The 12,005-nt window shown below is 35.8% G+C and overlaps 1 protein-coding gene across 1 annotated transcript; it reads right to left on the minus strand.

Moving 5' to 3' along the window:
• Positions 1-1,806: 1,806 nt before the first annotated feature.
• On the minus strand, positions 1,807-10,162 carry tmx4 (thioredoxin-related transmembrane protein 4). Its single transcript, XM_079852578.1, has 8 exons — positions 9,964-10,162; positions 9,377-9,492; positions 7,703-7,748; positions 7,433-7,561; positions 7,304-7,349; positions 5,622-5,723; positions 5,124-5,187; positions 1,807-3,580 (listed from the first exon to the last, which is right to left on the minus strand). Exons 1-8 carry the CDS (start codon positions 10,149-10,151, stop codon positions 3,363-3,365), a joined length of 909 nt encoding a protein of 302 aa, XP_079708704.1. The 5' UTR covers positions 10,152-10,162; the 3' UTR covers positions 1,807-3,362.
• Between the last annotated feature and the right edge of the window lie 1,843 nt (positions 10,163-12,005).

Raw genomic sequence — 12,005 nt, forward strand, 5'->3', positions numbered from 1 at the left:
GAGGAGCTGTTCGATATGCCCCGCTCTGTCCTCCTGTTTCAGTGGAAATTAATTGAACATTGCTGCGCGTTTCAAGGCACTTTTGTGGGCCTTTAAATTCGGACATTGACCTCTGAACTCTGGGTGCATTGATCAACCCCAACCTCTGAGAGACACAAAGTCACTTCCAAGATATGTATGTCCTGCTTCCAATGAGCATAAACGTAAAATCAAACTTTAACATTAGATATTAAGTTTATTTAATAATAACTTCGTTTTTGCTTTTCGTCAGCTGTTTTCAAAGCAGTTTTTTTGTTTTTATTCAGTTTTTGCCATAATTGACACAAAGACACAACATAGTGTCGTATCCTGGCGACATCATGTGGTCAACATGTGAATGCGACATAGGCTACTCACTGAGGTCTGAAGTGGGATATTTTATTTGGGAAAATTGGGATATTCCCACGTCCAACATCGTCTTGCATGTACTGTAGCATCTTGCATTCAGAGTTGTGTGACAGTTTTGGGATAGGCTACCATAGAAATTAATGAGAAGTGCCTTGAACCGAATCCTACCCGTGAAATTGTCCGTGACTTTTCTTATAAAACAGTATTTTTTGGGTGTAAACTAATGTTTAAGAGCAAACATGTTGAAGACTAGCCGATGGCATGTGTATTCATTAAATAAGCTATTTCCTCACAAAAGTGTTTTATTCGTGTAAGCCTCTCCTCCATTGACATCCATTAAAAAAACGGCCTCGTGTCTCCTTCCCTGCTACCTTTACGATTTACGCGATAAAAGGTTATTTTCCATGTTAATCAGAGTGTTTGTCCTAGCCAGCCGCGACGGCGACGATTCTATTTTAGAAACGGTTTCTATTTTTCTACGACACTGCTCTGGAACAACAAACACAAAATGTGGCAATTATAATCTCAGCTACTGTTTATGTGCTTTATTTAATGTTAACAGCGTGTAATGTGACGTTGAATAATATTTAGTGCTCCAGCTTTGTGGCTGTAAAAGCAACAATGGATAATTCACCTCAGATATTGAAATTAAACAAATGGAAACAAGAACGTTCAAACTGTGAACAAACAAGTGTATTCTTTGACAAAGATTGTTTTAGTAACTCAGTAGCCTATGTATTTGAATAATGTTTAAATGGTGTAATATTTGTGAATTTGATTATGTAGCGACTTATCCATTTTCTTGAGAGTGCCGCCAAGATTCCCGCCTCCATGTGGTTTTGCCACTACCTCGGTCAAAATCGAGGGGTCGAGGGTCTGTCCAAATAAACTTCCCTCATCCACTTGACGAAGTTTGCGGGAAATCTTGATGAATCCCCGGCGTCGGGTATTCCCACAAGGAGAAGTGCTTCGGGAAGTTCGCGAGTGTGTCTAAAAGTGGAGTTAAACGCAGCCATTGACTACCGCAAACCTTAGTAAATCACGTTTCATTATTCATTTAAATACTCTCTGCCCATACATTTTTCATCTACAAAGAAACTCCAATGAATGCATATGAAATAGCCTACTGTCAGACGCAAATTCTACTGTCCATGCCTTTTCAGAACTAATTTTCTCTGTCTTTAGTAAATCCTGACAGTAGTTTTTTTTTTTAACACCAAAAGAGGGTTTGTGCTGTAAACTGTTAGTTAATCTGGCCCATAATGTTAAATGTGGTGATGCTTTCGAAATATATGTCAGGTTTAAGTCAGTAATGCAGTTACAATGGAAGTCTAAGGGGATTTAGACATTGCACTGGGATTAATGCAGTTATTTGTTTTAATGCTCACATGGCAAACTAAAAGGTCAAAACACTTAGTATCAAGTCAAACTGTTTAATGAACACATACAACCATCAGTTATGACCACATTACACAATATTAAGAATAAAACAATCTGTCACACAATACAATGAAATTGACCAGATGTTCAGCATACAAAGAATTTTACAGATGCACTGGTGTGTTTCTGTGCTGGTTTCCAGTTATAAAACTGACAAAAATCACCAATATTTATTTGCTACACTACACAGATTTAAACAGTCTGTCAATAGTATAAAAAATTAAAGGCAATTGACTGTCGAGCCGCCAGTCAAAGACTGCACCAATTTTAATACCAAAGCCATTGTCAATGTTTTACTGTGCAAATTATGAATTTCATTTGCAATTACAGGGAATACATTATAAATCTACACTGTACAAAACAACGTCGTCATACCATTGAGAAATACTTATCCTGAGACCTGGTGCACAAAAACATCCTTCTGATAATCTGCCGTGTTTATGTAACAATGATTATGGACAGTTTGTGCTGTTCAACACTATATGAATTATGTGTGGATGAATGCAATAGTGCAAAAAATTCTCTTCATATTTATCATACTTTAAGAACCATTCCTTCTGAAAACAGTCAGGATTGTAAATGCAGGAATTCAGTTTCGGCACAGGAATGTGAAACATAAATAAACATGGAAGTGTTCATTAATACAGCAAATATAGAATAATTAAGAACTACGAAAGTAAAACAGCAGTGTAATGGATGAATCATTAAACCTGCTAAGAACATGTCCTTCATATTTCACTCAAAATTTTTTTAAATAATAATAAAAAAAAAATAGATATAATAGGATCATTAAGATGTTTTGCATTGTGAAATTGTCATGCAGTTAAGCACATTTCTCCCAATAAATTAATATTAATATAGTCATTATTGTAATGCATCAGTACAGTTCTGTAATTCTCAATTTTTATTACTGTAATACAGTATTTATTTATAATATTTTACAGTATAAAACAGGATATTGCAGCAAAGATATAGAAATGTAAAAATGACAGTTATACAATTTTTTTAAATCAGCATATCGGCAGTACAACAAATACTACCATGATGAATAGATATTTTGTGCTTAATCATAATAAAAAATATCTCAATGTAAAAAAACAAAACATATAATATTAATACTTAATATGCTGCATTTTTTTTCTTCTGATTTTGAGGTAAAATATGAGACAGATATTTCTTGACAGATTTTGTGAGATTCGTCCAAACACATCGTAAACATCTTTTCATCGTAACTTCAGCATTAAAATGACTCGTATTTTTGGTGTTTGTAGAAATTAGAAAAGCAAATCTAAAAGAAAGTCTGTCATTGTTTGGCAACTTTTAGCATTAACTTAAAGCAACTAGTCTTAAAAACTGAAATGAATTAAACTGGAGCGAGAAGCAGGTAAAATGCGAGGAAAGCGTCAAATGGGCAAACCGTGTTCTGCATGAATGGCGCAGAGATCAGCCGATAGCTGGCATTGCTTTGCATATCTGCAGATATGGCTGCTTCCTCTGGTTTTTGGCGGTAACCGCACCCGGTTGAGATGAGCACATTAGGTTCCCTCGGCAGTGTCCGGTCCCTGTGGTTTGCGTTTCCTCACTGAACTCTCTGCTGACGGCATCTGCTCACTGCCACTGCCTGCTCCGTCTGTCATCACTCCTTCTTCTTCAGTCGAGTCGTCTCCAGACACTCTCTCACTCTCGTTGTCCAGGTCAGACGTGTGTTTCTCCTCCACCTCTTCCTCTGACACTTCCTCTTTCACAATCACAACTGCAGAGGTACAAAGATTGAAATGATTCATTGTAATAGGGAAACGGCTCTCGACTTTATTGACCAAGTATAGTAAGTTGCACTTACAAGTAGAGCCGGGCGTTACTATTGAATATGCACAATATATTTGCAATGATTTCAAAATATAGCAACAATATTTCCATCTGTTCATCAGTTCAAAGTGTCAATTTCAGTGAATCAATCACTCAGTGTGCATATATATATAATTATATGTTTGACTTAAGTACAAACTGTAGCGTATACTGCAAAAAATGAACAAATAAAATGCTTTTTTCCCAGTATTAATATCTAAACATTATTAAATCAAGATACATTTACTTGAGAAGCAAAATATTAAAATATTAATTCCTGTTTTCTAAACAAAGTTAAAAAATTAAGTGACTTTTTCCTTAAAACAAGAAAAAATCTTATCATATTTTCCCTTTGAATTATGTAATTTTCTAACCACATTGGCAGATATTGTTTCTTTCTTTAAGCTTAAACTTAATTATTTTTGATCTTTTTGTTCTTCCAGAAAACAAGAATTAATATCTTATGTATTTTAATTTTTAAATAAATGTATCTTCATTTAAGAAAGTGTTATTCCCCAGTACAAGTATATACACAAAGAAAATCATAATCAGTGAATATTTAAAATAAAATAAAATAGTATCACTTTACATATTAAGGGATTCATTTGTTAACATTAGTTAAATACATTGGTTAGCATGAGCTTACATGACACTTCTAAGGCAATTGTTAATTGCAACATTTCCTAATACTTTATTAAAATCAAAATCTGTATCTTTTCATATTTATTAAACCTGAGCTAACATGATCTAACCATGAACAGTTGTATGAATAAATACTGTAGCAAATGTATTGCTTATTGTTAATGTCAATTAATGCATTCAGTCATGAAACTCTAGAGGGCGCAGGATGATACGTCCTTTACATACAGTCTGCAAGCAATCACATCATTAGCGCATGGCACAAGCTGATTGGCCTCTGCTGATCCTGCAGCCAATGAGATTACTTGCTCAACATTTGAATAGTCTGTTCATTGTCCTGCAGCAACTGAACCCCTCCACCTCCCCAGCTCCACCCGCCTAGATCTGCTACAGGATTCATGTATGTCTATCATATCTTACTCACAGCAGCATGTGTGTGTGTGTGTGTGTGTGTGTGTGTGTCTGTGTGTGTGTGTGTGTGTGTATCTATTAGCAGAAGCATGTCCATCCTTACTCTGGAGCAGCAGTGATAATCAACAGCAGCATAGCAGATCTAATCCGCCAAGATCAAAAACATGAACTATGACATATTCAATAACGTGCTAAAACCACTGCGAAAGTTGAACTATTGTGAACTAATGGGACCTTATTGTAATGTGATACCAAAAATAGCATGCAATATATAATGATAAAAGTTGCAATCAGCAGTGTGATATTCAAAGAAAGTTTAAACATTAGAAACTGCAACATCTGTAAAAACATTTTACAGTCAATAAAAGCAAAGTAAGTAATAAACGTGTTTCTAATCTCACCTGTTTTGTCTTCTCTGCGCTTTGGTCTGGATGGCCAAATGCAGTCAGCGATCAGAACCAGCATCTAATCGAGATATTTACCATTAGATGGAGTCATTATTCCAAACCCACCAGTGGAAGTTCACTTTTAAAAGTTTGATCCATGCGAGAACCACCCACAGTATCCTCAAAAGAGCCGCAGAATCGACCACTATTACGCAACTCAGTTGTATAATGTAGGAACATCTTTATTTCAACATGCATTATATAATTCCTTCTGCAGCAAATCATCATGTGTCTGTATGTGCGATCTGCTTCATAGAGCGCTCGCATTAGATGAAGTCAAGTGCACTTTGTTGGGTCCCTTTGGTAAATGGTCTTTTTAGATCTGTACCACGGATGGTCCGTTTGCAGGAAGATTTATGCATGAGATACTTTCATGCATAGAGTCAAGTATATCAATTTATGCTTTAAACATGAATAATACATTAACTGTGAAAATTATGTTTTTAGACTTACCAGGCCGAGTATCAGTCCCATAAATAGTGTGATGATGGCAAATATCACATAAGAACCCCAAGAAGGAATGCCGAGAGCATTTGTCAGGTACGTGTGGATTTGCTGTGTTAAATGGACAACAAAGGGATATATTCAATATGCGTAAAATATAGTTGTTGTTTTTTTCATAAAATAAAGCTCTGTTCAGTGAATGAAAGCATAAAGCACCAAAAACGACATAAAAGTATCAGTAACACTTTACAATAAGGTCACATTATCTAACATGCATTGAGTTACATTAACAATATGCAATACATGTGTTACAGTATTTATTAATCTTTGTTAACATTAGTATAAAAATACAACTGTTCATTGTTAGTTCATGACAGCTCAGGTCCATTAAATTATATAGTACATGTTGAAATTAACAATAACTGAGATTTATAAATGCTTTAGAAGGATTTTTCATTGTTAGATCATGTTACGCTGCAAAAAAATACTTTTTTTGCCAGTACAAATATCTAAACATTCTTAAATTAAGATACATTCACTCAAGAAGATAATAAATCTTGTTTTCAAAAAAAAATTATCAAAATGAAGTGAAACTTCGCTTAAAACCAGAAACAAGATCTGCCAGTGGAGTCATCTCGCTTTCCCTTTGAATTAAAATGTATTTTTCTGACCCCTTTGGCAGATTTTTTTCTTCTTATTGTATGCATAAACTCAAGTAATTATGATGATATGTTTTTCAGAAAACAACGTCTTCAGTCTTATGTCATTTTGCTTCTCAAATAAATGTATCTTGATGTAAGACATTAAATAAATAGAATTTTTTTTTTGCAGTGCATGTTTCAATTATTCAGTTATTCACTAGAAATAATTATTAATGTAAACAGGGTTTGAAATTAACACTCGCCAAATGCGGGTAACGCTGGAAAATCACTGGAAAATTTGCTGTGTTACTTCTTATGTTCACTCACTTTGCTGGAGAAGTTTGTGTAAGCCAAATCTGTGCAGATTTAGAGCAAATACTCGTGATTCATCATGATATATTAAATACAGCGTATTACGCAGAATCTGCTCATATCTGGATTACTTGAACACACACGTCACTACACAACAAATAACGGCACGCTTGTTCATTTGCATTGAAGCAATAGAGAAGATTAAAGAACATTTGGTTAATAGAAAATACAGTTATTTTACAACATCCTAAATTTTTTTGGTGTTCTTTGTTCTGTATTGATCTGTCCATCTAAAACATATTTTTGGTGATGAGGATGAAAGAGGAAGCTAATTAATGTATGAAATCCAAAACTATATATATATATATATATATATATAAATATATAATAACTAAGCTGTGACGTAGTTAATCTGGTTAATTTCTTATTGGCTAGTAGAAGTTCTGAATGGCCGGGAACTTAAACATTTAGTAGCCAAATTGGCCGGTGAGTGAAAAAGTTCATTTCAAACCCTGAATATGAATAATAAAAGTAGTGCTCTATGTCTCAAGTGTTTGCTGCAGACTGGGAAATTGATGCATCAATATAGTTATATGGTCTACTTTGATATTTTTATGGTGTTTATCGTCCTTTTTGGACCAGCGTAAACATCTTTAAAATATATTATTTTGTGCTCCATGGGAAAAATGAAGCCATAAGGGATTAGAATGAGCAAATGATGCCAGAAATGTTTCTTACTCGGATCCACACGGAGAGACGAAACAGATTAGCCATTCCTGACATTCTGTAAAAGAAGAAAATGTTATATCCAGAATTTCATCATGCAAACACATCAGCTCTTTCGCAGACAGGAAAGGTTTTATTTACAGAAGAGAGGATGGTGACTTCCATCCTGGCACCGGCTCAACCGTCGCCCACTTTCTGTCCACAACATAAGCTTGGATATCCTCAATAGTCCGCGATGAAACATATTTGCGGAAATTCCCATCTTTAGCGCTGTGGGTGAGATGGGTTTTTCTGTTATACTACAATGAAATACATTTGCACTGTTTTAATTTTTAAAAAATGGTCCATTTTAAAGCGAGTTTTGTAACATAACACCAGAGGGAATATAAATTCAGCCATCTGAGGACTTACTGAAAAATAGTCGGCAGTGTTGTAACCAGAAACCTCCCACTCAGACCTGCAGAACAAAAGAAGAGAGGACGGATATATTGATGCAGGAATTCGAGCACATCCTATACTGGGCGTAAAATTCCCTTCGGCATGGGAAGGCGGTATACGGTCTATAGCGGAGCTGAAATATGAGGAAAGCCTGACAGCTCTCTGACAGAGACACAGTAAAAGGTGTTTTCTCTGAGATTTACAGGAGAAACACCATTCAGACCCGCTGAAGGTGGAGGAACAAGACTACATTTGCATCATTAGTGGCTTAAATGCAATCTTTGCTTGTCTTTAAATTGTAATTGTGTTCAAAAGGGAATCGTCTAAACCGGTCTGGATATAATGGGGACCTATCATGTTATTTCACCATGTTCCTCTTTCTTCAGTGTGTAATGTTGCTGTTTGAGCATGAAAAAGCTCCAGTTCTTCTCTATATCAGTGTCAGTGTTTCTGAACTCCTGAAACGCCTCCATTGTAGTCTTGAGTTTCTTCCGGGAACGAACACGTCACAATATTCCTCATTTAAATAATTCATACGCAGAATAAAGGGGCGGGGCCTGGTTGAGTTAGTTAGTAGTGTGTTAAACTGGCAGTTATGGTAAGGGGCAGGACATTTCCCAAACACACTTGAAGCACTCGACCAATCACAACACACTGCTCCAGCCGACCAATCAGAGCACAGTGTGCTTTTCAGAAGGAGGGGCTTCATAGAGACAGGAACTAAACAGAGCGTTACTGACAGACTGGGAAGAGAGGAGCCGCAACAATGGAGAATATGAGGAACATAATGTGTTGTGAGCTTTAATATTAAAGGGCATACTAGGGCCTATTTAATATTAAAGGCTTTCATCTGCTTATGATGTCACTCAATGATGGTACACAACAAACATGGCTGATAATAACTGCAGTAGGAATTCAATTTAGTGACATCAGTCATGTTTAAAGCACAACTGTATTAGAGTTAATTTGAGCCACATGACAGCTCTTAAAGCGAGTCAGTGAAGACTAAAGAGCTGTGTGTGTGCAAACAATCCAGCAGTGTTCCTTCCTTCTGAAACGCCAGACACACTGCAGATGATCAAACCATGAGCAAACCAGGCATTCACACTCGAGGCATTCACGAGGCATTCACGCGCAGAATTACTGTCAGTTCAACAGCTCTGAATGTGGCTCGTTCTGTTTGATAGTGTTAGCTTTTGTTTTAACTCAACTGTTGCATTAATGTGAAGATGTTTTTGCATTGATATCAGACGACTTGTATTCATCGACCCCCCCCCCCCACACACACACACACACACACACACACAAATCGGTAACACTTTATTTTAAGGTGTAAACAGTCCTACATGTACAGTAATATAGTAATAACAGTAAATTATGCATAATAATTACAAGTAACTAACTCTAAACCAAACCCTAACTGTAACTCTAAAGTAAGTACATGTAGTTAATTAATATAAGTAATTGCAATGTAACTACATCACCTTAAAATAAAGTGTATTCACTGGATTAGCCAAATTATATGCATTACCATATGGTTACTTAATATTAAGTAGCAAAATAAATATTTTGTTTGCATGCCATAAAATTATCCATACTGTTTTTTCACACTGCCCCTAAGATAGAAAGATGGCTGGTCAGTCAGACCTGGTTGTTGAGTAACGTCCACCCTGCCCACTGATATGCCTAGACTTTCACTTTGTCTTCCTAGATTCTCCCAGTCTGCTTGTAAATGTTGGCACGCCGGGCACCAAGGCGCATAACTGTAATAAAACACATGAAACAGAGCAGCGATTCATTTACATGCATGCATGCATGCATAAATAATACAGGCTATAATTTCACTTCCTGCATTCTGGATATAAATGTGGGCGTAACCCTGATGATGTGATCATGTTCACTGTAGGCCGGTTTAAACACAATAACATCCACAATATGTGTGCATATTAATATCTGTAGATGCTTAATGCATAACATGACGATTTGCGCTTATTTACATGCATAGTATTGCAGCAGAGTTTATACACACTTCCGGTTGCAGCTCAACACGTACTTCACTGCATTTCAAACATTGTTATTGTTATTATTTCGACACACTAACAGTATAAACTGATACATTGTTGCAGCGCGGCAGATCAAAGCGTCATAGAATCGCGCACGGATGATCTGATCACCGCATCTCAATGATTCACACTAGAATCCTGTCGAGATCACACACACACACACACACTCACAATTTGATCATCCACTCGCCCTGCAGGATGAGCGTCCAGTTCGCATCGGCCACTGTCAGGACATGAGTATCCTCCGTCTGAGCGTTTACACGACACACGAGCAGCAGAAATACAGCAGAGATACACATGAAACATGAACTTCTGCCATATTCATATTCTTGCAGTTCAGCGCGTGTCAGTCCCGCCATATTGCCGCTGCAGGAGCACATGATCCAGCAGAAGCAGGAAATACAGCAGCAGAAGCACAACTCGACAGATGTGCAGGATTATACGCGCTTCTGCACACACACACTATACTATTATATACACATTCATCTTTATATTATTGTTAAATAATAATTCAATAAAAAATGACTATATTATTATTATTATTATCACATGTATTATTACAATATTATTACACTCAGTATTCGTAAGAATTTATGAAAATATGCAAAAAACACTTGCACAGTGTTATATATTTCTTTCAAGTATATACTTCCATTATCCTAAATGTTTCCAAGAATTTGTAAATTCAGAGAAATTCACAATTTTAAAAAGTGCCAGTCCCTGTTCACTTGTCACCTTTCAATGACGTAATATCCGCGTTTTCCCTGGTTTCCGCTCATACTGCCATAGTAACCATGGCGACAACTGCGTAACGTCTAGCGGCACGCTCAAGCTGTTGTTGTTTCGTTCAAACATTATGGATCATGGCAAGCAGACTTTGGGACAAAAGGAGAAATAAAACGAGGATCAATATCGGCGTGGTGTTTTCGAGATGCCGAGAGCTAGCGTCCGCGGCTAACTTCCATTTGACAGAGACGCCGCTCTTGCATGAGCTTTATTAGACAGGTGAGCAAATGTACATAAAACAAATCAATATATATAGCTCAACATGATGAAATGTTAGAATATGATCAGTATCTTATTCTAATGTTGATCTCACGTGTGGCGCTGATATCCGTCTCTCATTAGCAATCGCGCCCTGCTTCACACCACAGTCATGTTAAAAACATCAATGTTTTCACTCATCCATAAACATTATTAGACCCATCAGCATGACAGCAAGTCCCATCATTCCACTTATCACTGCGTCATCAACCTACGCCTTTGTTATTGTAAGAGGTTAGTGACCCCTAACGACGGAAAAAAAACATATTTTATCTTTAATTAAAAATAATAATAATAATAATTATATATATATATATATATATATATATATATATATATATATATATATATATATATATGATCATTTTTATTTTTATTCATGTAATATAATATAAAAAAATACTCTCTGTTAACCAGGAGCTCTTAAAGATTTTAATTTGATGGCTGATCTATTTTGGTGATTTATTTGAGTGTTTGTTAATGTGGCAAGAAACACTCTGTCTACAGTATATACAGTAACTATAGGCTTTACAATAGTGTTCTCAGAGAAACCTATTTCAGGGTGTGTTATCTAATCAAACCCACACACTATGAATTAGGGGTGGATTTTACCAAGTTACGTTATTTCCTCTATGTGAGCACTGGAACTGCCTTACATAACACAACTGGTATGTAACTTGCACAAACCTGTTTGCTTTAGAAATTATAAAAAACTAAAATGCTCAGATGACATTTTGGCCTAAAAATTTTAATATATTTTGCTCCAGTGAGAATTTTAACCTCCTCTGTTAAATCACACCTGAAACATGTAGCATATATATCAGCTAAATTCATCTTTATGTACTTTAGTCAATACAAGCTGATATAAAACAACAACATAACTGCTGTTTTTCTTCCCAGAGAAAAAAGATGCTTGAGTGTGGCTTATATAATTATAAACAGTAATCATATGGTGTATCTGACAATATTAGTATATCATAGGCCTAATTATTATTGCTGGTCTGAATTAATATTGGTGCAGTCTAATTGTAACATTCATTAACTGAACATAAAGGACAAGGGCATTTTCTAGAAATTAATCATGTTGTTTTGCATTAGCTAAATAAGCTTAATAAGATTTGTTTATAAGTGATAAAAGAAGAGGAGATATTAATATACTGTATTCAGTG

This window comes from Squalius cephalus (assembly GCF_949319135.1).
Source record: "Squalius cephalus genome assembly, chromosome: 20".
Lineage (NCBI taxonomy): Eukaryota > Metazoa > Chordata > Actinopteri > Cypriniformes > Leuciscidae > Squalius > Squalius cephalus.

Bases quoted from the DNA above. Each gene is read 5' to 3' on its own strand.
- tmx4 (XM_079852578.1), bottom strand. From the start codon at position 10,151: ATGGCGGGACTGACACGCGCTGAACTGCAAGAATATGAATATGGCAGA. The intron at 5,724-7,303 runs GTAAGAAACATT...CATTTAACACAG, and splicing joins GTCTCTCCGTGTGGATCCGA to CAAATCCACACGTACCTGAC. The intron at 3,581-5,123 runs GTGAGATTAGAA...GTACCTCTGCAG, and splicing joins GCGCAGAGAAGACAAAACAG to TTGTGATTGTGAAAGAGGAA.